General features: G+C 36.7%; 1 protein-coding gene across 37 annotated transcripts in view; it reads left to right on the forward strand.

The window, feature by feature from the left end:
- PTPRD (protein tyrosine phosphatase receptor type D) overlaps positions 1 to 26,783 on the forward strand; it is a 2,053,994-nt gene that overhangs the window by 1,981,186 nt on the left and 46,025 nt on the right. For all 37 annotated transcript variants that reach the window (XM_081066962.1, XM_081066971.1, XM_081066973.1 and 34 more), the window contains 3 exons: positions 11,978 to 12,153; positions 24,978 to 25,097; positions 25,832 to 25,986. In XM_081066962.1, the coding sequence (XP_080923088.1) occupies positions 11,978 to 12,153; positions 24,978 to 25,097; positions 25,832 to 25,986 (451 nt within the window). The remainder of the gene's footprint in view (positions 1 to 11,977; positions 12,154 to 24,977; positions 25,098 to 25,831; positions 25,987 to 26,783) is intronic.

Raw genomic sequence — 26,783 nt, forward strand, 5'->3', positions numbered from 1 at the left:
TTTGAATGTTCTTGTTCTGTCTGTACTGCTGTCCACTCTCATCATATTACTTTGCAGCATTATCTGATAGACATTAAAGAAAACACTGGAAGTTGCCAAAATGATTTATATTGTCTGTATCTTTATTTAATAGAGCAAACTTTTTACACCACTTGCACTGAGAGATGGTAGAGGAAAAAAAAATTAAAAGAATCCAGAATTCTATATGGACATCAATGTGCTTACTGAATTCCTTGAAAATAGTGACACTTCATGACATGTTTCCAAATTATAGTCATTTTATTTATTCTGGGGAAAATGCAGAATAAATTCAAGAGAGTCCAAATTACAAAATGCTTACAATTGTTGAATTATAGGGTAAGCAGTTTTGAAACACAATTGAATTATTGACCAATCCAGTTACCATGAGAGTCCCCTCCAGGTTTAAGCAGTTTTCAGAGAAAATAGTAGTTCCTGAAGAAGAGAGGTGATAGGATTTATTTTAATGATTTAAGATAAGTATTGTCAAATTATGGCTAAATGGAAACTAATGTGTATATATGCATTAAAATAATATATAATATGCCTAATCTTACAGAATTCAAAGGTTGTCCAGAAGTATACTTTTATTAAAGTGGTGTGAGAGAAATAGACAAACCAAAAGATGAAGGAAATCTGTGTTTGAGTCACAGCCCTGTGACTAACTAGTTATATAACCTTAACTTCTCTGAGTATCAATTTCCTTAGCTGTAACCTCTTTCAATTCTGACTTTCCAAAGTTAGCTGTATGTGGTTTTCATATTAATTATTTTATTTATTATACATAAAACAGTCCGATGAAACAACAGTTATTCTAATACATATAGAGATGAGAAAACTGAAGCTCAGAGAGAGAATTAGCCCTGAGTTATATTGTATAATACTCTCAAATTAGAATTGAACTCTTTTGATTCCTTTACCCAGGTTTCCACAGCCCATATTACTCACATAGCTTTCCTACTAATACAGGTTGTGACTGTGACTAAATAACTTAGCATGGATTCAAATGCCTAGCCTTATCTTTTTGCCTAAAAATCCATTTTATCATTCGGCATGAACCTGTGGATAAGACAAACATTGCATGTTAGTATTTCATTTCCTATTTTATGCCTTAATTAATATGAGGCAGTGACACCACGTGGGGGATCATCAGAGACCAAATGCATCAGATGGCTACAATTGCAGGTTAAGTACCTCTAGCTCTACCTGATTCCACAGGTGATCTGCATACCTCAAATATAGTCTTATAAAGCTTCAACTTCTTATAAACTCAGTAATATCAATTAACGGCACATTGCTTATTATAATGCTTTGTAACTAGCAAAATTTCAATGAAATTATTATAGTCCTGGATAAAACAAGCTTTGTTTTGTTTTGTTTTCCCTAAAATAGTCTTCACAGCAGCCACTATTATGTTTCCATTAGTAGGATTCTAATTAATATTTCATTTAAAAAACCATATCGACATGGAATTTAAAAAAAAAATTTTTTTTGGCCTGGTCTAAATACAAAGCAAAGTTTAAAACACTACTTTTTAATTTAACAACAAAGGCAAGAAGTCATAATAGATATGATTATCTGGGTACCTTCTATGCAGAAGGTATCAGTCATAGATTTTTATATATAGTATATATAAACACATATATAGATTTCATCTACAGTGTTCAGAACAGTCTCGAAAACTAGTTGTTATCAATTTTACAGGTGAAGAAACTTCTCAATTTTAAAAAGTCAAGTAATCATTTATAATTAATAGCTAGTAAGTATCAGAGACAAAATTCTAATATATGAGTCAGTCAGTATCAAGCCTGATGTTCTCTTCAATAGGCCGCTCAGACCTATGGCCATTTCTGAAGTCATAATGGTTATGCCTGTACATGCCACACCTAATTCAAAAATGGTGCCTATTTGGGTGGGGAGACTGTCTAACAATTTTACAGTATACATTTTGAAACACTTAAGATAGAAATCTTAGAGCTAGAGGTCTTCAGTTGTGTTCTTAGATGCCTGTCAAAGTGGATTTTTCCAAAGAATAAATGACATATAAATAGCTTTCAGGTGGGTTTTTTAATATTAGTTTTTATGGCAAATTTGGAAGATGATTGAATAAGAAGACAGAAGGTTGAAAACTGAACCCCAGTTTAAGCAGCTATGGAACCTTCAGCATGTCACTTAGTACCAATTAACATAGACCCTTTGGGGGAGCTGGGCCCTTTTGAAACTCTGCTGAACCTTTTAAACCCTATTTGAAAACAAACAGCACCTACATAAGCTGTGCACGGATTTCCCAGAGATCATAGATACACAAACACTTTGCAGGCCCATTCTCCCTGACTTAGTGTCCTTTGTTCTGTTTCCTCATAAAATGAGCATGTGTAAGACACTTCCTACCATTCTTAAAATTCTGAAAGTTGATTCTAAATCCAGAGATCGATAGGTAATATGCACAGTCAGATAAATATTAAACTTTGCACCTTAAGAGATTAGCTCTTTCAAGGGAAAACAGACAAACAAATACTTAAGCCAGAGGATTTACCCCAAATACAATTATTGGCTGGTGTTTGTCTCTGCTACCAAGCCAGATTTAAGTGGTTTTGTCTATGAGAGAATTAGAAATAACAGGAATAAACTATATCATGCTATATACATTCTTTAACATTACTACCTGTTAATCTGATAAAAGACGTTTAGTAAAATGTGAGTTCATTTTATTTTTTTTCTAATTTGGGGGTATATATTTCAAGTTTCAAAACATAATGTATTTATTTACTTCATCTCCTAAATGGATACATTCTTACAAGGGCACATGTGCTTCTCAAGAACTTCTTTCCTAATAAAACATCCTAGGCTCTTTTTGCTTCTGAAGAACTTGTTTGGAGAAGTTACTTTTCCCCAGTTTCTTCCTCTGTGCAATAAGATTAATAATAGTACCTATCTCTTAGAATCATTAGGATTTAATGCATTAATGCATGTAAAGCCTTCAGAGGAGTGCTTGGCACAAAGAAAATGCCTAGTAAATATTGGGAACTGTTCAAATTATCATTGTTGGTATTGTGAATTTTATTACTACTATCAATAGATCTTTTTATTCTCAGCTGGTATTTCTTTTGTACATGATCTAAGGAAAACTTAACAACATCCAAATGAGAAAGGTGCATAGATTTGAAGAACTTTGTGAAGCAAAAGAAAATATTGGTGCTTGATAAATGAATACCAGATCCATAATAGCATAACAGATTTCAAGAGGGGGAAGAATGTATTTCTTTAAATTGAAATCCAACATATATCATCTGCTGCTTGATTTGCATAATAGGAGCAACTTTTAAAACACCTGTAAATAATATAGGTGATGTTACAACAACTTGATTATTTGTGGGATGGGCAATGTAGCACCTTTAAAATGAGTCAGTGGCTCACAGGAATAAGTGCCCCCAAGATAAACCTAATTTTGAAAAGTAAAGAGAAGAACCTCCAGATAGTCCCCTGTGCTGTTGCTTCACCATTTGCCACCACACCAGCCCCTATGTTTAAGTCGTGTCTTAGTATCTCTTCCGCTGTCTCTACCCGTTCATTTAAAACAGCTGTCAACACCCAGTAACATATTCTCCCACTTCATATCTTACCCATGCTATGAATCTTTTTTTTTCTTTTTACTGGCCATATCTAGTAACGTGATATTTTTTTTTTCCAATAAGTAAAAACAAAACAAACAAACCCAGCAAAATCAGTTAATTATATAATAGTGCATACAAATGTTCCATATGAAACTCTAACATCAAAGAATGAAAATTATTTCCCCCAGTTAAGAATTCCTTTAATAGTTTCCTTATGCTGTGTCATGAGTCAACCCACTAAATATGATACTTTGCCTCCCTCCAGGTTCTCTTTCTCTTCTCTCTTTCCAACTGTCTATTGATCCATCTATCTTTGCTGTCTTGTTAGCCAAGTCACTGGTAAAGAGTTTGTGGACAGCAACTGTTTATTTCGCTCTTGAAATTCTATAGAAGAAACTGAAGGAAATGTCTTAGAATGTATGCCCCATCTTAAAAAAAAAAAAAAGAAAGAGAGACAGAGAGAGAGAGAGAGAGAGAGAGAGAGAGAGAGAGAGAGAGAGAGAGAGAGAGAGAGAGAGAAAGAAAGAAAGAAAGAAAGAAAGAAAGAAAGAAAGAAAGAAAGAAAGAAAGAAAGAAAGAAAGAAAGAAAGAAAGAAAGAAAGAACACTGTTTTGTTCTAATTCTCATCTAATTACTTACTGGTTGAGTTCATTTTTTTCATATTGTTCAGAACATCAATCATTTAGCACAGTTTCTTCAACATTTTTAGACTTTTAATTTCCACATGAATTGTTTACAAGCATGACAGAGTATAATCCTTTTATTTCAGGGTGATTCCTTTTTTTAAAGATATAAAAGTATCTCTCTTTTTGAGGAAAAATGCACAAATTTTTCTAGCTTAATTTGTCTTAAATAGGAGGCTAGATGGGACTTAGCTTTTGGAAACTTGGAACGATTTCACAAGGTCCCTGCAGCCTGTGTAAAGCATAATTTGAGCTGTTTAAAAAGCATCTTTCTCCTGCATGCAGCCCAGCTAGCGGTGTGGGAATCTGTATACAGCTTCTACCTCAGCCTGTAACTGAGGTGTTTCTTACCTGGAAAAAAGAAAAAAAACATTGTTAAGAGATGGCTGGTTGTGTTGTTATTTTTCTTGACTCTTGTTCTCAGAAAGCTAATCAAAAAGTAAATCAGAAAGCTCTGTGAGTTTCTTTTTATCTCCATTGTCTTTAGTTCAGTTACTGGGATTTTTGTTTTTATTTTTGTTGTACATATATGCAAATGTTTATTGTACATCTTGTGCAATGAATCTATACTCCATGACTCTGAGGCTGTAGAGAAACTTGGGTGTTCTGTGGGATTCTATTGTTAGAGGAAAAGCACAGGTTGTATGTGGCTGAGAAGAATATAGGCACGGGTTGTACATTACTGGGAAGTTATAAAATAGTTTTATCCTTTCTATTGATTTTTTTTTAAAGATATAGAAACTAGAAAGGAACGTTTCAGATTTGGAATAACTTTTCGTCAGTAGGGTATTTAGGAATGACTAGGTCTACTTCATTTGTTTATGTAATAAATCAATCATAATAACTAATATCCACTGGTATTTTAGAAGTATCAAATGTATTCACTCCTTTGATCTTCACAGAGGTGTTGGGTATGGACATTGTGATAATGCTGCTCACGTTAGGATATGTATGAGGAGCCTGAGGCTCTGAGAGTTTCTTCCAGACAGAGCTCCTATCAATACTCCTTGTTTGACTCTGACTCCCTAATTGCTGAACAAAGCCCTATAATAATTGCACGTTTATTAATATACACTAAGTAGATCAAAACTCTGATATGGCTGAAAAGGTATGCTGCGCTGTGCCAAGCTCTGCTTTATTAGCCAGCAGTGTGCTCCCTAAATAGCAAAGAGGTGCTGATAATTCCCCAAAACTTGTAGCCAATCTTGGAATGCATTCAAAGACAATTTAGTTGCCTCCATTCTGTGGGGCCACTCTCATCGCCCTGCCTCCTCAGCGTGCAGAATAGAAAACCATGCCGAGGACAGAACATTGAGAGGGTGGAAGCTGAGTTTTACAAACTCTTTGAAAGTTACCCATTCCTCCATAAATGCTCATGATGGTGATAGGCTGCAGAGCCCACAAGAGCAAGGCACACTTCTAAACACATTGCCCTACATACTGTAGAAACATGGAGGGTAAGTTGCTAAACTGCAGTTACATCCGGGGATGCCGTGGCAGACAATACACTGTGTCCTTGCAAGAAGCAATTTTTTCCTCTGGTACATGGCAAAGAGAACCCTTTATTTTGCTAGTTCGGATACACCGTGGGTGTCTGCCATGGTGCCAGTGAAGGGGAAAGTAAACCTGTGTTTTGGGAATCAAATAAATTTACTCGAAATAATTTTTATTGGATTTCATTTTTCTATTTTCTGTCCTCTAGTTTTGCCACTGTCAGCAAACAAAGTAAACATTTTTTTCTGCATTGTAGGTTGTAAAAATTGCAATCTAGGTCTTAACCAACAATTTGTTGTTGTTATTTAGGGCTTTTTGGTTTGTTTTGTTTTGTCCATGTATTGAAGTAGAGGAGGGAAAATGATTTACTAAATAAAAGGTAGCTTTTGTGCTCTGGTGGAACTTGAGTACTTCTGTCTTACAACAGAGAATAAACTGGTTTACCAAAAACAATTTCTTTTTGATACAAACTTTACTAAGGATTTGAAGAAGTGAAAAGAAATATAAGTACCTGGGTTTCGATGCCACCCTGCGTTGGAGCAGGCAGCCACTCAGCTGAAGGTCCATCTCCAACTCTGCTATTTGAGCAGGTCCTCAAATAGCGTCATTTCGTCATAACATTGGTCGTATGCCATAGGAATCTTAACTCTTATTTATATCAATTATCCTGTGGTAAAATTAGTTTTGTTGTATGTTGGTTCACTTAAAGTCACGGAACCTAGAGTATGAGAAGTGTGCCGGCATTTTGTCCCCTACAGCCATGTGTGGGATTCTGCATTTCCCCTAATGCTGCCTCTTACTCATCCTCACTTCCATAATCCAAGAAGAGCTTCTTTCTCTGAACAGACCACCTACTAGCCTAGTCCCATCACCCTCTCTTATTCTTGAATGTGTTTGCTTTTTTACCTCCCTAGATTCTAATCAAGATTTGAAGTATCAGTCACACAGAAAAAAATCTCATCACATCAGAGGTAGAAGCAGTGGAATCAGCTTGAGGGAGAATCAGAGCACATCCCTACCTAATCTGAGTGACACAAAGCCTCTATTTATCTTAAAATAACTTCACAGAGATTTCCAAATGCAAGAAGGTTAAGAATACCACAGGGAGACATCTTATTTTAAAACTCAAAAAGACTTGAGGGAATCAATTTGTCTAACATGCCTTGTTTAGCAGATAAGCATCAGAGATCTGGACAAGTTGAACAATTGCCCACATAGCAAAGAGCAAACTGCCAGCAGTCCTAGAGCAGAGTCCCTGTTTCCTGGTCAAGTTCTCTAAATGTTTAACAAGTGCAATGTGTTGTCCCAAGACTCCCAAAGGCACCTGTGACTTTTCCTACAGTGTCGAGTGATACAAAAGTATGCACATTCTCCTTATGATTACTTCATTTCACATTGATGAAATAATCAACAAACTATTTGGGGTCTTGCTTTTTCAGATAACATCAGGGCATGTTATTATAAAACATCTTAAATTATAGACATCCCTCGACAAGAGGAATCTTTTCAAATCAATTTTTTTGCTGACCTGCAAGATCAAATGCAAAGCAAATTTTGGGGGGTGTTTAGTTTTGTTTTTTTAATAAACCCACTTGGCCCCATTCATCCTTCTCAAATTAACAGAAGAAAAGAACAAGAAGAAAAAAAAAACCTTATTTTAACCCAGTCATAAGAAAACAGCTCAGATATTCCTTGACATTACAACATGCTCTCAATGTTTTAAGGCGTTCCTCAGTAATTATGCATCACACAAATATTCTTCCCAACAGAATACCTTCATCTTTCCAAGAATTCCTCCCCTTCTATTAATATCCAAATACATGTAGGAACAACATCACGGAGCCCTTGTTTAGTCATCTCAGGCTTAGATGAAGAAAAAGGGAATTGTCCTTGCATCTTGACCTCATGATAATGTTTTCAAAGTTTGGCAGGCAATTAAAAGAACAGTGGATCCCAAAGTCCATGCCCAAGCTTATTTTTGTACTGAAAGCTCTAACTAGCACTTCCCAGCAAATGCAGAGAGATCCTAAAACTGGCCTGATTCTGTTTGAATAGCTGTTTGCTATGGCTTGTTATGCGTGAAGAACATAGAAGTACAGCTCTACCAACCATTCATCTCGTCACAACCCCTGTTATTCTTGAAGGCTTGAGTTTTATAGCTCAAAATTTAGTTTGCCCAAACACAAAGACCCAATATAAAGCATGTAAATAATATTTTTAAGTACCACAAGATAGAACAGTCCATTAACTGATGTAATACACTCTGATACAGCAATGGGGCATACTGGTATTCTATGAAGTCAAGATCTAGCCTTGGTTTTCTCACTTATAAGAATAGAATGGCAAACATTATTGATGTTATTTACAGGACTATTATTAATTGGAGAGTACACATGAAACAGTACATGGGGATTTATGAAACCTTTATAAATATAATAAAGCCATGGATTCCTAGGAAAGAGCAAGTTTTAGACCTAACTGTTTCTTGAACAATGACGTTAAGACTGACTCCAATAGACAGTTCCTACAGCAGTGAAAGTCCTAAGATTTTGGCCCACAACAAGCTAGATGCAGACATCTTGTTATGCTCTTGTTTTAATAATTCCTTACCACTACCCCCGCCAAAAAAAAAGACAAACATAATTATTATGTTATACATGAAGGTCTCCTTGACTCCAAGAAATAAAAATAGTCAGCTAATTTATAGTAAGTCTATATTCTTTCAGTACTTCATTTTAAGTTAGGTTTACATCTATCAGAGCCCCAGAGGAATTCGATTAATTCTCAAACACTTCTCTTACATAGATTAGTAGTGAGCTCTGATTAGTGTTGCATTAGCAAGTGCAAATCATTGTCTGGATAAGGCAGGGAATTAAAAATGTAAACAAATATTTGGAAAAGGTCACCCCAAAAAGTGAAAGAATTTTGTAGGTCCAGACTCCCACCGGAAACATCACAATCAATAGCTACTGAAGACTTTCGTGGCACCAGAACACTTGGAAAGCCAGCTTCTTTTTTGTTTCTTTTTGTTAGGTTGGTTGGTTGATTTATTTCACAGAGTTCGTTGAAAATCTTTCTAAATATGTCACATTGAAAACAGGTCTCATAGACTTGAAACACACTGCTATTTAACTTCAGCTTCCAATCTGGTGTTAATGTTTTTAGGGGGGGAAGCCACCACCCTTTCTAAAATCTTTTTCATCTTTCTACACAACTTGTTATGTTGGGTTGTATGAATATATGCATTAGATCTTAGAGCTTCTAGAGAACACAGTCCTCTCTCAATATCACCACATTCCAAAGGACATATGAGAGAGAACTTACCTGGAAAGTGTTTTTGCCAGAATGGGTTAAGGGATTTGCTGGAAGGAGGCTTTCATTCCAGGTAAAACCTCCTTACCGGGAAGTGTCTAAATAAAAGAGGAATCTCAGCATGACTTTCAGGATATAAACATTAGCCTAATAGTTGTTGATTTTTTGTTTTCTCTTCAAAATATCAAGTCCCAAATTCTTAAAGCGTTTGGTGATACCGTATTGATCCCAGGTGCCTAGGAGTTTTCAGGCAGAATTTTTGTACTTTTATTCCTGGGAAGTACAACCATTGTTCAGTAGCTACTCATTCCAAGTGATAATGATGATAATAATAATAATGATAATAATAATAATTTATTATTCAAACTTCAACAGTATGTCTAAAAACAATTCATTATGTAATAACTGATTAAAATTTATATTACAGTGTTGGATGGGCTTCATTCCCTTGCTGTAGATATATGAGTCCATGTCCATCGCCTCTGTCCTCATTTTCATGTTCAGACCCATTTGTTATATTTGACAAGAGGGAAATGGTACAATGCCCAGTTGATTCATCTTCTGAGTCATTAACCCAGCTTCTCCATTTTGAATTGTCTTGGAAAAAAGTTGTCTGTATGTCGGTACCTGAGTGAAGCCTATAGACAGACGCCTTTTTATGTTGCTAACTGTAAAGTTACAATTTTAAAAGTGGGCTTTTCCTGTGTTATAAGGCAGATTTATTATTGGCTCAGAAACAAATTCTGTGGGCATGTAGATGTGCTGCTTTCCAGTCGCTGTAACCTGAGGATTTTATTTAAACTGTCCTTTGAATCTACAGTAATTTGATGTCACGGAGGAATAGGATCTTTATCAACAAAGGGCTGCCAGAACCCCAACTGTTTCTCAAGTAGCTGTAATAGATGAATAATGTTACAACCAACTGTGCATTTCACTTTTTGCTCAAAAAGCTTTACACTAATGCTGAGGGTATTCCATATCCATGTGTTCATCTCGGAGCCCAGTAGTTTCCATCTGACTTTCATTAGTTTTCTTGAGAGGATCAGTTTTACAACTGGAATCAGAAAAGCAGTCAAAGTAATTGCAAGTGGCAATCAATGAAATATAACAATTTTAGCTTCAGAACATGGGTTCCATTATAAAGAAGACTTTTTTTCATAATTCCAGGACCCATATTTCCCCAGGGCAAAAGGGGACCACGTGCAGCTTCTAATGCTACCTCCCATATCATGGTGAGATCCCTGTTAAGTACTGGTTCCTCCCCAGGGATAAGCAACTCGTTACAACCCAATTAAATCTACTCTCTTTTTGACTCTGACGATTTGAAAATACTTTATTAAATTAGAGATGAAATCCATATCTCTGTAGTTAAATCTTTGAGAATTGAAAAACTTGGGTCTCAACAGAATAAACCTGAACCTCTCTTCAGGTACTCATTCCCAACCCCTACCTTTTCCTTTGTCAAATTGTATTAGATAGTCCTTTCTCATGTGGAATAGCTTTGATTTCCTTAATCATTCATGCCACTACCTTGGAAGAAGCTCAGACTTGTCTATATTTCTTTTAAAGGCACCATCCTGAAGGAAAATTAGATTTTGAATTAGAATATCTGCCTTAAATTACAGTTCTACTACTTATTATGTGTTGGAACTAGGACAGATTATTTACTCTTTTGGTCACTAGAGATAACAAAGGTGAATAAAACAGATATGGTATAGAGGTCAGATAGGCAATAAGCAAGTTAACAACCACATACACTATAATTACAAGGTGTACTGAGTAATATAAAGAATTGCCAAGGGAGTTCTGAGGCCCCGGGATATGAAAGGCAGGCCTCCCGAGATGAAGGCTGAGCATTTTATAATGAGAAGGAGACAGTATGTTCTAGGATACGGATGACACTGAGGTAGGGGATCATTGTTTTCTAACAACTGAAACACAGTCGGGAGTTTAGCAGTTTAGAAGGCAAGTGGAACGACATAGCTTTGTAGCCATAATTGAGAGTTTGATCTTATTTGAAGTGTAAGGGGAAGCCACTGTTGGATTTGAAGAGAATTTACAGTGTATGAAATACGTTTTTTTAAAAAAAATTGGTCTCATGCTACATGGAGAACAGACTGCACAGGATAAAAGTCAGAGTGTGACAGTCAATGAGGTGGTAATTGTCGCGATCCAAAGAGAGGCTCATGTGATACAACAACCCTGTGAGGTTTAAACGACAGCAATACTCTACAGAGGTTACGACTCAGTCATAGCTGACTGTCTACCTCTAATGAAACCTGACTCCACCAGCTTGAGCAAGTTTTCCAATCTCTGTGCATCTCAGTTTGCTCCTTTCTGAAAGAAAGATCATCATAGGACTTACTTTATAGAGTTGCTGTGAGGATTAAATGAGGTCCCTGTTCGCTAAAGTTGCAAAGAATGTTTCACTATTATGCTATGCTCCACCCTGCATTGCAGTTTTCAAACTCAGGCATTATTGTATTTAGTTTTTGTCTGGGAATGAGGAAGGAAAAGTGTAGGGAATGTGACCAGATAATTGTTTATCCTCCTTTCCGAGCTATCTATTGCTGATGCAATGGAGAAAACAGACAATGTGTGAGAGAAAGCATTTTGTGGACAATCAGTTGTGTTTTTCTCTCTTTGGTAGTCCACCTAATCATTTTATAAAGATCCAAGCATTTCTTTAACCATGTAAGACCTACTTTGAATCTTGCTTAAAACCCAAATTCTAATATACCACTGTGACTTTAGCGTAGTGTAGAACAATAACATAGCAATGCCATTAGGCTGTGCCCCAGGCTTTTTCCTCTTGTGATATGTTCATCTAGTTAAATCACACTCCTTGTTTTACAGGCATCCCAGGAAGTGACTATGTGAATGCCAACTACATAGATGGCTACAGGAAACAAAATGCCTATATCGCAACGCAGGGATCTCTCCCTGAAACATTTGGGGACTTTTGGAGAATGATATGGGAACAACGGAGCGCCACAGTTGTTATGATGACAAAACTAGAAGAACGATCCAGGGTAAGAATAAATATCTGCCTCTTCCCTCTCAAAATTTTCCCTCAGATAGTCCTTATGTTGCATACTTTATTCTGTTCGTAATCTAACCTTAGGTTCTGACGTTTTAGCAACATTAATTGCGAATGGGCATCAGCAACTCTGATTAAACCATTCTTCTGAATCTTTTCAAAAATGAAATTCTCTCATGTTACAAAGTATATGATTGCTAAAAGAAAAATAATGTAGTGCTCAAAGTAAACAACTTGGTTAGAGACAATATATATTAGCTTAAACCAATTCTTTCTAAAACTCACATTGAACAAGAACACAGACTTTGGGGGAGAATTCCACCAATACGTACTGACCAGTATTTTCCTCTTTTTACTCTCACAATCTGCAGTGTAAAATCCAGAATTCTATGACAAAGAGTCTTTTTGAAATTATTCAAACGAGCATAAGTTAAGTCAGGGAAGGCTGAAAAACAATATGGGTTAATACAAAGCTGAGAGAACACATAAATGTGAGGAGGACACATTACTAGTTTAGCCTTCTCCAAAATGAATTGATTCTAATAAAGGAGTCATTGCTTACTAAGGTCCAAGAAAGGAATTTTATTCATTATATGGGCCCAATATTATGGGTACATGGCACATTAGTTAAATGGTGTGTATTGCAAAACTAAAACATAACGGGTAAACCATATTCCCAAGCAAATATGCATACATTGTAGTCATCTGATAAAAATCAATCTTTAATCATAAGAATTTAATGAAGGAGTCTCTGAAAAATCACTGAAGACAGCACATACTGTCACTGAAGAATGGGACATTTAGGGCAGAATTTGAAGCCACTGGTGAGAGGTCTCTTATTGTGATCTCAGAAGCCTCCAAAAGGATATTTAGAAGGCAGCCAAAGCCCAACTCCCCATTTGTTGTGTGACAGTTGAGGCTTTTTAAATGGTCTTCTATGCTCAATTCATGGCAGTTTCTCTTAGCCCAGGTGTGTATATAAGGGAAGAGTAGAAAGCTCTCCCAGAGGATTCATAAGGGAAAAGCTCAGACTTAGGAAAATACAAAAAAAACCCGCTTTCAGCTTACACATAAGGAGGTGAGAAATCAAAAGGTATGGTTCACAATTGGTTTAGCAAAACTAAAAAAGGAATCAGATCTTTTTAAAACACGTGAATTCTACAGAAATATCGAAATATAGTATTATCTGAAATGAATTTAGGCATAAACTGTTTATGACCTAAAACAAATATCTGTCATATTTTACATGCAAACTTTATTCAAAAGATGTAATTGTTTCTATTATTGATTTGTACTCAAGGTAACACTTATATAAATAAGCCTTTTCTTTAAAAACAACTCCCCACCCGATAACTCTTGAATATACCTGTTAATAATTATAGCAATGTTTAACATATATATTAGACGTAGCGATGTTTCACAACAACCCAGTGAGATAAACACTACTATGATTTCCAGTTTGCATATGAGTAAACTAAGGCCAGAATATTCCACAAGGTCACCCAAGGTCATTCAGCTACCAAAGTCAGAGTTAGGAACTGAAGACAGTCTTCCTCCAGAACACATGTGCTTCACCACCAGGCCTACAGCCTGCTAATACTTCTGTGACACTGCGACAGCTGAACTATTATATTATGGCATGCATGTAAATCCAGCCTACCTGGACCACTCTGCCTAGAGATACCGGCTGGTAACAAGCAGTCATTTGCAAAAGCTGTTTTCAGTAAAACACACATTTTATCTTGACACTGCAGGCCTTCATTAACCAAGCACAGAAACTTGTTTTGAAATAACCAAATGAAATTCTGCCCCTTTTCTCCCTAATTGCTTCTAATAATAAAGTTAGTTCTAGCTGGCCCCACTGCCACTGCAACATCTGATGGTAATGAACAGTTCCTGGAGGAAGGCATTGTGACTTAAATACCCACAGTTTATCTTTATGTTGCAGGCTACCTTTTTCCCCCCACCTCAGACAGAGGAACTTATTTGGAAGTTACTACATGAACCTCTGTTTGCTCCCTTCATTAATTACTCTTTGCTCTTGCAAGTTAGCTTTCTCTTTGTTAAATGACCTAAAGGAGGCCAATTAAAATGCTGTCTTGTGATTTTTATTCTGTAATGATTCAGCCTATACCCAGACTTTTGATGACCTCCATAAGCCAATATTGAGGAGTCTCAACCATTATCAATCTGACCATACAAATGATCCCTGGTCCCCCAAGGCCCGAAAGTTCTTTGTTCCTAAATCTGGAACATGAGAATAAATGACCAAATGCAATAAAGAGATCTAACAAAACACTGATCCCCCAAATTACCTCACCTACTCTTCCTCCTTCACATCCGCACATATTACCTGTTCCCTTTCTCTCAGGGAAGAAGGGCAAGGCATTCTCAAATAAGAACTTGGATTGAGTTTTGCTATAAAAATAATATTATAAGTAGTGGTTAGCTGTTACCGAAATGTATAGCTCCATCTGTGAGGAACTTTGTGGGTTACGTGGGCTGACCTGGGTACTCAGAGCATTCTCAATTGCCAGCAACCAACTTCAAAGCAGACATTTGAACAAGCTTGGCTTTAGTTAGGAATTGCCTGTAGTCTCCCTCATAAAGGGAGGTGGTCCCAGTAGTTTAAATATATCACCTTCCAAGGGCTTAAGCCTAAAAATTCACTATTTTGATTAAGGCTCAGGTTCTTAAAATAATATTCACACCTTGGTATGTGGGGGGAAAACATGTGTATGTGTGTATGTAAACACTGTGTGTATTAGAAGTATGTAGTTAGGAGTACATGTTGACTGGATATTTAGGGTGGGAAAGAAAGAAGAAAGGGAAAAAGAAGAGAAGATAACATGATATCATATCACACAAGACTGTGTGGGGGCAGCACCATCAGAGAGAAGGGAAGCTTTATGACATAGTTCCAAGTAGAGGTGCCTTGCAGTCAAAGTCTGGGTTTAGATTCCAACTCTAGTGGTTACTAACTATGTAACAATGAGCAAGTTACTGGATCCCTTGAAGTCTCATTTCCCCTTTTTGGCTTACATGGAAGGATTATTGAGGGTATTGACTGAGATAAGGAATGTGACAAGGTGACTCAATGAGTCTCAACTATTACTGTTTGGTTTGAGAGAGAGATGGTGGAGGCTTTACCATTAAACTTTACTTTTCCCAAAAGTTGTCTTCCAAATAATTCAATTTTTGTTTCCAGTGAAATGAGTTTGTCCCTCTGTGGATGACAGTGAATCCTGACCAAATTCACAGAGTCACTGCACATGACGAATCCTGCCCACTGTTTCCCATGTAGCACACCAATGAATTATGGTCAAAAGGAGAATGGACACTCTGATGCAGGAACTTGTTAATCAGTCTGTAAATAAACCTTGGCTATTTTGGCTGCTAATTTCATTGCAGCCATATCGAGGGGCAACACAATATGAAAACAGTGAACGATATCGACATGAGTTATGTCACTAAAGATAATGTATTCTTCATACATGTTTATTTTTGGTTCAGTTTTGCATTCTCCCTCCCCAGTCTTACTTATTTGACAATGCTAGGGAATTCCTTAGCACCTACCTCCAGTTTTCCAGCTTTCTGTTTTGCCTAGACCTGTCTCACTCTTACCTTGTCACTCTCTTGCTGTTGATAATGCAGCAGTGCCTGTCACCTTTGCTGAGTTAGAACAGCTCACTCACACAAAACGCTGGGTTCATTAGCAGGTGTTAGAAATCTCAGTGGCCTTTTGTTAAAAAACTGACCATTCTTAGATTTGAATGACTAAAAAAGCCATTACACATATGAGGGATGACTTAGGATTTCAATGAGCCATTTGAAAGCTTAAGTTATTTGATTTTTTTCAAATACCATCACTCCCCCTCACATGTGGACTGGAAAGGACCCCAAACCTGAGAAGACTGTTTGCACAGTGTATACATTCCGTTTCAAACTCAAAGACAAAATGTGTATGTTGAATGTTTTCTATGTATTTCATTCGAATATATAAAAAAAACGAAACACAATATAAGGCTAAAATATGGAGATTTTACAGGTAAAATATGATTGTTGCCTGAAATACACAGATCAATTTAAAGCCTTGTAAACTGTACTGTCTGACATGAGATACTGTTAGTGGGTTTTATTCCATAGTTTCCATCTTTTTTTGCCAAATCCTCTCAAGTTCTGTGTGGTTCATTGATTCTGTAGAAAATCATTCTCGTGCCCTAGAATGTGGTCTCTAATTGTTTCCATGTTTCATAACATGCCAATAAGCACATGAATTGGTTTGGGCAACCACATGGAGGGAAGAAAAAGTACGGAAAAAATGAAACACTGGTAGAAAAGTAAAATATGTACAGCTGGGATTTCCATTCCAAGGGTGTTATTTGTGGGCAACTGGGACCCATGGTTGGCAGCCTCTCTTGAAGAATTGGAGTATCCAAGATAGGATTTGCCAAAGTGATTCCTGGGCTAGGAAACACTGTTATTTTATTGGTAATTGTCCCTTTTTTCGCCTTCATCTATCTGCTTTTGGCTATTTCTCCTCTACTTTGTTTCCCATCTTGAGGTACAAGACAGGGAATGTGTAAACCTCATATTCGTCAAACTCCCGAGCAGCCTTGATTATTGTTAGAAGCTGAAATGACTTAAGGAAGGTTCAGGGATAGTTGGCTCTCACTAGTTTTCACCTTTTCACTAGCCTGCCTTCAACAATTGCCCATAGCTGACACTCTCTGTTAATCCTGTTGTTTTACAAGCTTTATAGTGGGAGTTGATTCACTTAAAGAGCTATTATTGTGGCAGTACTTAGTGCCATCAGTGTCCAGGTCGGAGAGAGATTTTGACAGTCAGTAAATGGGACATGATTCATGATTTGAATTGTCATCCATTGTGAGCCACATTGATGTGTAGTGAAAGTATAGAGTTAGAAGTGAGGAGTTCCATACTTGGTTTCCAAACTATTTAAATTTCATTTTCTGTTTCCAAATGGATAATCATGCAAACCACTTGATGGCGTCCATTGCTAGAGCAGATCAAATGGTTTGTGCATTGTGACTTTTGTATACCTCAGGCCAGAGAATGGAAAAATTCCTGTTCCACTGAATTTTGCTTTTTGTGCTATGGAGGTAGATGTGCTCTGGAGGCCAAAGGGACCAGGCTGGGTTAATGACACCATGTTAAGTTTGGGGAATTAAGATACAGAATCTTGTCCTTTGGCCAGTCGAGGACTCTGACCTAATGACCGGGCTCCTCCTCCTATGTGCTCCTCAGTTTTCAAATGTCACCTTAATAAATTTTCCCCAACCGAGAGTGAAGGTGGGATAGAGATGTATTCACAGCTGGTTCTGTGGCTAAGAGGGCAATTTCAGGCAAAAAAGCAGCAAAAAAGGATTCTGGTCGAACATGTTCTTGTCTTCCTATAAAACAAATCTTAAGATTCTTTTCAGATTGTGAGGTCCTTTTTGGTTAAACATTGGCAGGATCCCACTGATGATTATAAATGGCAGGATTATTGTTTTCATTGCCATTATTGGTTTTGGAAGGCCCCACTTTGGCCAGTGGCAGACTAATTCTCAGCCTCTCTGGTTTATCAAGGTTTGGTAAGTTTAACAGAGAGCAAATGCTTTCTAAATGCCAGGTCTGTGTCCTCTTCCAAATAGAACTGGAAGCGCCAAAGGCCTTGAACATTTAATTTCTCAAACTGCAGCCTGAAGCACTGCCTATCTAAGGCGACAGAAACGGCTTTTCCCTTGAGCAACAGTAGGAACGGCAGTACAAACGTTGCCTTTGGAATGTGCACATGATGTATGGGATTGTTTTTGAAAAGTGTTGGATACTTAATGTAAATAGGACACTGGCAACAAAAAGAATGATGCTCATATTGGCAACCTAAAGAATAGTTGGGTCCTTATCTAGCAAGTTCCATATTCTTGGTTTTCTCTTGTCCACAGACATAGTGGCAGATAAAAGAGAAAGAATCCCACCAATTTCTTACTGTTTGTTAGTTTCCCAGATTTTCTACCTTCTTTCCCCACTCTACCTCCTCTGTTTAGAATGGAAGCCTACAGATTCTGGCTCCAAACATTCTTATGAAAGTGAATTGGAGGCATCCCAGCCTAAGGAAAGATCTGGACTGGAAGGAGAAGATAAAACTTTGCTCCTGATGACTGTGCAAAGCCCCTCTCATTCTCTAAATTTGTGTTTATAGCAATCTCTGGCTGGATCAGGTCATTTCTAAGGTTTTGGAGACTATAGATAAATCTCTTATTCTCAGGCAAGGCCTATGTTCAGCTGGTTTGCATCAGTTTAGATATACTGATTGTGAAAATACTGAAATGCTGCATACTGGCTGATCTACAGAAATGTCTTTTTGTTGAAACTTTAAGTCAAATGATGAAACATTTAACCAAATGATATGGCTCAGTGGCAGTGATGCCAGCATGTTGCCGGACCACAGGCAGCCCCTGGGCACACCACGGCAGAAGCAGAGGTAGCAGTAGGGCGATGTGGAGTACCCAACCACTGCCAGGAATGATCAGGGCCCAGGCACAAAGTCTACGGACCAGGCCATGTGGCAGGAGCTCCCATCCAAGTGTTCCCCGGCCCCTGCAAAGCAGCGCTTCGTGTACTTTTCCTGTGCTAACAACAAAGTGCCAGAAACTTGAGATTCAGAAACTCGATTTAAAGGGGACATCATTGGGAAAGTTCAGTGCAGCCCCTGTGTTAACGTCTGGCAGACAACATTGTCTTCGTGTGCTCGGGCTGGTATAGCAGAATACCACAGAATGGGTGATTTACTAGCAACATAAATTTTTTTTCTCACAGTTCCGGAAGCTGGGAAGTTTAAGATCAAGGCACTGGGAGATTCAGTGTCTTGGTGACAATCAGCTTCCAGGTTCATAGACATCTGTCTTCTCAGTGTGTCTTCACATGATGGAAGGAACAAGAGAGCTCTCTTGTGTCTCGGATTCACTAATCCTAGGCTTTCACTTTTGAACTAACTTCCCAAAGGCCATATCTCCTAATATTGTCACGTAGTGGAGGGATTAGGTTTTAACACATGAATTGTAGGGAGACACAAACATTCAGTCTATAGCACACATAAAACCAAAGGGATTATCGTTTTTTAAATTAATAAATGGTTTGGAAAGTGTTAGATTGGTTCATGAACCAATAAGCAGTTTTATGATACGTAATTTGGTTTATTTAGAGAATAATACTTTTCAACTTTATAGTTTTATTTATGAAAAGCTATTAACTTCACTGGTAGTGAGAGTCTTTAATATCACTCTCACTTCAGGTATTCCATCACCCTTGATTTTCCACTAAATTGTGGTCAGCAAAGAATAAATGAAAAGGGGAAATACATAAAACGGACAGTTTTGCCAGTTGGTTAAATATTATTTGAGTGCCAAAAATGATGCTATTGCTAAAAGAGATTAAAATCATTGAGATGATTTCTGTCCCTATTATGGAAAATCAAGTATTAAATCTGGTCTTAAAAACTTCCAAAAGATTACACTTGATCTTTTTCTTTTTTTTTAATTTATTGGAGTGACAATTGTTAGTGAAATTACATAGATTTCAGGTGTACAATTCTGTATTACATCATTTATAAATCCCATTGTGTGTTCACCACCAAGAGTCAGTTCTCCTTCCATCACCATATATTTGAAGCCAAAAGGCTGAGAAGCCACGGGATACGAAAGACAGTTTGGGGAATATAATCAACAATGTTGTAAAGATTTTGTAGGGAGTCAGATGGGCATTTGTCTTATTAGGGAGACCACTTTATGGGTGGTGTAGATGCCTGACCACTGTCTGTACACCTGAAGTTGAAGCTGAACAATACTGAATGTCAACTCTAATTAGATAGGTAGGTAGATAGATAGATAGATAGATAGATAGATAGATAGATTTATATTTATATTTATAGTATATGGAGTACATCATAGGGAATAGAATCAATGGAATAATAAAGGCTATATGCGATATCAGAGGGTTGTAGGCTGGAGGAGAGGGGCTATCACTTTTTGAGGGGTGTAAATGTCTAAGTATTACACTGTTTTGTACACCCAAAACTAATTTAAAAAAGAAAACCTTCCAAATGAAGTACTATAACCTGTAGAAATAAACAGTTCAATATATAATTTTTCTGTCCAGTAAAATAGATCAAAATATTTATCTAAAACTTTATTTTATTGCATTCTCCCTTATTAAATAGGTATTCATAAGTGTGTATTAACATTTCCTTATTCACAATAACCACTGTGATTTGTGGTAGCCAATGTTGGCATGCTATCCCCTCCCGATGGGAGAATCCTCTGCCCACACTTATTAGACACTGATTTCCAGTCACTTTCAGCAACAGGATGATTTCCCATATATCATTTGTTGTCTATTCTGCGTCCTTCTTTGGCAAAATAATCCGGTCCTAGGCAGGCTTTTCAAAATACCATATGGCACATGTATTTGGTATCAGTGATGCTGGGACCCTTTGGAGGTCTTGGTTTATTACATTTGGAATTCGGATGATTTGCCATTCTGCCATGCTCAATAAGTCTTTATTAAATTGAAAGGAGAAGAGGTTTTATTTTCACCAAATTTTACGCCATTTAACAATAAGCCAACTTAGACCACAGTATACTTGCTTATAACATTGGCTTTCAGTTGTTGAGTGCCGATGACATACCAGGCACTTGCAAGATAAGCCATGTGGGAGCAAAAATGGAACCAGAAGGAATACATTTCCCCAAAGCATAGTCAGCAGACCTATAGGATCGTATCCTACAAGATATTTCCAAACACAAGTTTTTCTTTTGAACACTTTTAAATGTGTTTTATCACTCCATCAACTTGCTTTTGATGGTTTGTCATGAAAGAAGTAAAATGAATTCATTCCATAACATACATTTAGCCATGGTCAACATGTTCTTTCCAAGATTATGGAGAAATGAAAGTTTACCATAGAAGGGTAACTTTTTTGTAAGAATAAACATAAATACCTCCCAGAAATTCAGCCAGAAACCTGAACTGTCTCATGCAGTGTAGGTCTCAAGGAGAGTTACTGGGTGATGCTTCGAAACTTAGCCTGGATAGCAGGTTCTGCTCCTCTCATTTCCCAGCTTGGACTCTAATGTGTTCTCTCCTCCCAGCCAGTAGGGGCCCAGGCAGATCAAGAGAGTTGTTTGAATCTCACAATTACCTATTTGAAGAACCAGGAGATATAAAGGCACCTGCATATTTAGTCAATAAGATTGATGGATTAAGGGCAGGGTCTGCATCTCATTTCACTTTGGTGTCCCTCACAACTGCCGACATCTTGTCATCTGCCTAGAACGTCCTAAATACATATCTGTTGGGATGAATACATGTGCCTTTTTTTCACATTTAGAATGATTTTGGTAGCTTATAAGAACCACCACAAAAAATCAAGGACATAATCTAACTGATAATTAATAATAGCTCTGCCCGTTGGATACCTGCCTGTACCAGCCATTGAGTTCAGAGTTTCAAGTGCATAATTGCAGAGCCTTACAATAGTCCTGTCATGTGGGAGATATTGTTCCCATTTTACAGATGAGGCTGCTAGGTTTTGGTCCTAGAAACATAGAAGCAGCTTACTGGTCATCCAATGATGCTGCCAGACTTTTCATAAATCAGTCCTAAAGGCCACTTGTAATCACATCAGAATCAAATAAAAAAAGCAAAAATCAGTATTCATATTCAGAAGCTCCTGCCTTCTAGTTCTTATATACTCAGAGGGGAGCCTCTAACACTGCTCAGCTCACACTCAGCTCTATGCATGAAGCCTAACAAGTACTAAGTAACTCTCTCTAGAAATACCTTGTGAAATTTTCTCTCAGAGAAAAAAGGTGGGGTAGGGGCTGTTGTCAAAGAAAACATTTCAAGAGGAAAGTAAAGCTAGTTCATTTGCATTAGCTAATTAGAAAAAAAAAATCATTTCCTTTGTTCTCCTGTATCTTTTTTGTTTTCACTGCACTTCCGACTTGCTCTCTAATGATGAAATCAGATATTGTTTGTTTAGTGTACGGCTTAAAAGAATATTTGTCAGTAAATCTATGCCCTTAAATTTAGCCCTCAGAAATCAGATGAAACCTGTACAGGCTACTCAGAGATGAGGTCGACAAAAGAAGTGGTGAGGTATTTACTAATGAAGGAAGAATGTATTGCTGTACCTGTTCAGATAAGCTCAGGGAAAGCTTCTAATCTCTTTCCTGAGACCATATGTGTGCATGTGCAGATACATTAGAATATTTATTTTTTCCTAAACTCCCTGTGTGAAAGATTTCCTGAGAGAAAACAGCAGTGTGTAAATATATTTGCGTTAAAAAATTGCTCCCAATTTTTCAGTTGAGTTTCATTTTATTTTTATTGTTTTGATACAGTAAGTACAAAAGCTTTTTTTTTCCTCCTTTCAGCTAAAAGTGTTCACAAGATTTATTCACTATAGTAATGTTTTGTGGCATTTTTCCATAAAGGGGTCAGAGTCTAAGTCAATAAGAGTGGCAGTTTTAAACAATACTATAAGTATGAGAATAATTAGTGTAATTTTAGTTTTTCGTACATCTGACGTATGGAGTGGATTTGTAGAACAGTCACTAAATAATGGAGTCATTTTTGCAGAGGTCATATGCAGGCTGGTTTACGGTTCTCTCCTTCGTTTCTGTTGTCTTACCTCACCAAAAGGTCTGAGGATAACCAATTCTCTGCTTTGAAATATGATTGCATTAAATTTGGTTCAGTGCATTGAACTGACCTTATAGATCATTTTGTTGTATGAGCTTGCTCTTTTTGTGCCACCCCCCGTGGTGATATTTGTCCTCCTGAGATTTGATCTGTTGGTTTTGATTTGAAAGGATTGCCATCCAGCCGAAACTGTTAAATGATGAATTTGAGTTTCTCTCTTGATTTTTTAACTCAACACATTGTTGGCATCCTCTCACATGGTGCAATAAGAGGCCTCCAAAGTTGCTTTTGTGCTTTGCAGTGAGACATCAACTTGACATCTATTTCATGGTTTAAAACAGCCTTTGGCTTAAGTTTTGTGATGCTTTTTCCCGTCTGAATTGTGGCTGTTTAAGTACTATTGGCTCCATTCAGGTGGTGACCTTGGCTAAGTCTGTCCAGATATTGCTTGGATTTGAATGGATGGTCAGAAAACGTAGAGAGGTGCTAAACTCTGATCATGCTATGTCAGCATTCTTCGTAAAAGACTGTCTTTTGTGTTGTTTTGCTTTGAATTAGAACATAGGATAGAAATCTAATACACAGAAGACTGTTTTGTGCATCTAGAAAACATGGAAATATATGTTTAAATCCTAGTAAGATGCAAATTTTCCATTTTACTGTTAACTATTTTTGGTTTTTTTTGTTTGTTTTTACAAAATAGGTGATGTTGTGTGGTCTCACAGTTGAAATAAAGGCACAGGAGTCAAACCTTGTGAATTCAATCTCTTCCTTACTGTATAATTGTACATTAATGTGCTTTTCTCCTTTTTCTTATCTAGGAAATTGAGCAGAGGATAAAACCTTTCCATTTTTAGAAGGCCCAGTGTCTAGATAGAGACTGAGATTTTTGAGGATCAAATGTTGTATCTGTGAAACAGAAAGTTACAATATTATCCACATAATGCTACTAGGATTTATAGTTAACACAAAAGCAAATAATTATCTAGTAATTCTATTCACTGGACCAAAAAATTCTAGTGTCTACAATAATAATGCCTCATTGCTATGTTTAAATCCAAAGATTGTTATCTTTCAAATCTTTGTTTTTCAGGCAGAAGGTGTTCATTCCAATGTTAAATAGTACTTGATTCCTTTCCTAAAGGAATACATTTCTGTTGATTTCAGTTAGAAATTACCCTCATTTTTTTTTCTTTTAATCTGAAATAGAAAGGGTAAATATATTCTGATCTATGGCCTTACTAGAAAATAGTTTTGTGTGTGTCATTTTTCATTATGCATTTTTATGCCCAAAGGACACATTCAGTAAATTTGAGGTTTATTGCAGACCTTGAATTATTCTTTTCTGCATGTTAAACTAATTGGGTTGAATACTTTTTATGTGCTTTTGTTCAACTCCACATAGAAATTGGAGATTATCCATCTCGAATTAATTTTAAGTTATGTAAACTTTGCACTGCTAGCGTATGACCCTCTGAGGCTTTTTTTAAAAGAAAAAAAACAACAACTCTTTTCTTCCTGGACATTGCTGATTTAATGTGTTTTGGATACCGGTACCATTTATCTTGTATATTAAAAAAAAAAATGCTCTCTTGTTTATTACACTTGGATAGATTTAGAAATTATGTCTACTTTTCTTTAAACAAGCATATTTCGAAATTATGATAGCTCACGATGAAACAGCTTGTGCCTTTTAAACCTTGATGGATGAACAGTAACTGTCTCACCATGTAGTTTAAATGCCTAAGAGTAAGCTTCCTGATGCGATTCATAATATCTATCCCAGAACAAATTTGTGTTTTCTTTTCAAGTACTGTGAAGTTTGAAGTACCTCTCTCCTTGTTTTACTCAGCAACAATCTGCAATTTATTTTTCTCCAGGAAAATTGAATCTGTTACTGCTTAGTATTACTACCAGTTTGAAAAATGTGGTTTATATTGGCATCAGAGCAGTAATTTACATATATTGGGATAACAAGAATGCATGCCAGAAAAATATCAACATTAAATGAAATACAGAAAAGCTATTTTCCTTCAACAGCAAATCAAAGTAAAGCTAATAGAGAAATTGATGAGCACCTGCCCTAAATGTATCACTTATTTCTTCTAGGTGAAGTGTGACCAGTATTGGCCCAGTAGAGGCACAGAAACCCATGGGCTGGTCCAAGTGACACTACTTGATACCGTGGAGCTGGCTACATATTGTGTTCGGACATTTGCACTTTACAAGGTTTGCTTTTTTTTTTTTTTTTTTTTTTGGTTTAAGTTTGTTTTTTTATTTTTTATTTTATTTTTTTTATTTATTTATTAGTTTCAGGTATACAAGACAAGGTAATACTTAGACGTTCATCATTTATATCCCTCACACTGTGAACCCCCCTCCCCCCATCCACTATCCCTCCGCAGAACAGCGGGGAGACTCGTGGAGGAATTTCCTGAAGGTTTGCTTTTTGCTTTTTCTTGCCCTGCCTTTTACCCTTTCCATTATTGAAAGAAAGCTCCTGTTGAGAAATCAAATATCTTAAAGTTTTACTTGAATCTATTGATTCTACTGGCCATGATGAAAAATGAGGTAATTCTTCCATTATTACGCAACAATTTTTCTCTTTGTTCACTTATTAGTAAGTATAGAACTCTTACTCTGAACAGAAGTTTCAGCAAATGAAGACTAAATGAAGAACTATTTTTTTTCCTGTAAAATACAAGAGCACACCCTGATAGTTACACCTGAAAAATGTAATGTTTCTCACCTAAGAATTTTTCACCTTCCTGAGCAAATATTTGTCATTTATAAATAGCTTGAAGTTTCTGTCTCCAAAGAGTGTTTCTTCCCAAAGGATACAGAGTAGGAGGAAGGAATTACGTACGATAGCACATTTTCCTGTTACCTCTTCCGTGTTACCATTCATCATTACAACCTGAGGCTAGGAAGACCAAATTTCAGCCAGTGTTCCTGTTTCACAGAATGGTTCAAGCGAGAAGAGAGAAGTGAGACAATTTCAGTTCACCGCCTGGCCTGACCATGGTGTTCCAGAACACCCGACACCTTTTCTAGCTTTCTTACGGAGAGTCAAAACCTGTAACCCTCCTGATGCAGGTCCAATGGTTGTGCACTGCAGGTAAGAACCACAGGGAGCATTGGGTTTTTTCGCAGTCAGAAGGTGTGTGCGGAAACAGAAACCTAACGTGATTACTCATCGGGTATTCTCTTTACAATTTCTTGATACTGTGGGATAGTAAGTGCCCTGATAAATAATGCAGTTGGTCTTTTTTAGTGACTAGCATCACTAGGAAGGATTTGATATAGATGCCTATCCCCCACCCAATATGATTTTATCTTTGAAGCAAAAATAAATAAAGATAAACACAAAATTAAGTGTGTACTTGGCCATCAATATATGAATATGAAACAGAAAAAAATTGAGAATCAGTCTTGTAATTAAATTCAAGTTTCAGCTGTGTGGAGGAATATATTTTTTAAAACATATATATGTGTGCATATACAGCAATTGTTTGACAAGTTCTTGAGAGCTAGACTGGTATAACCTAATTACAATTTATAGGAGAAAATGCCGAACAAAATAATATAGTAAACATATAAGCTTTCAGAGAGAATTTCTTACTACTTAAAGATGGCTTCTGTATATTAGTATTATCAAGTCACATATAGAAAATTCTAACATTCCGTCCATCACCACTCAGACTCTACTATATATGTGTTCATAAATTTTCAATATTAAACTTTTTCTTCTAGTTTCTGAGTTTCTCTATTGTTACTACCGTGTTGCCACGAAATGCATCTTTTGGAGAAAAAATTAATATAAGACCCAGTATTATATTATATTACATTATACTATATTATATTATATTATATTATATTATATTATATTATATTATATTATATTATATTATATTA

This window comes from Rhinolophus hipposideros (assembly GCF_964194185.1).
Source record: "Rhinolophus hipposideros genome assembly, chromosome: 11".
NCBI lineage: Eukaryota > Metazoa > Chordata > Mammalia > Chiroptera > Rhinolophidae > Rhinolophus > Rhinolophus hipposideros.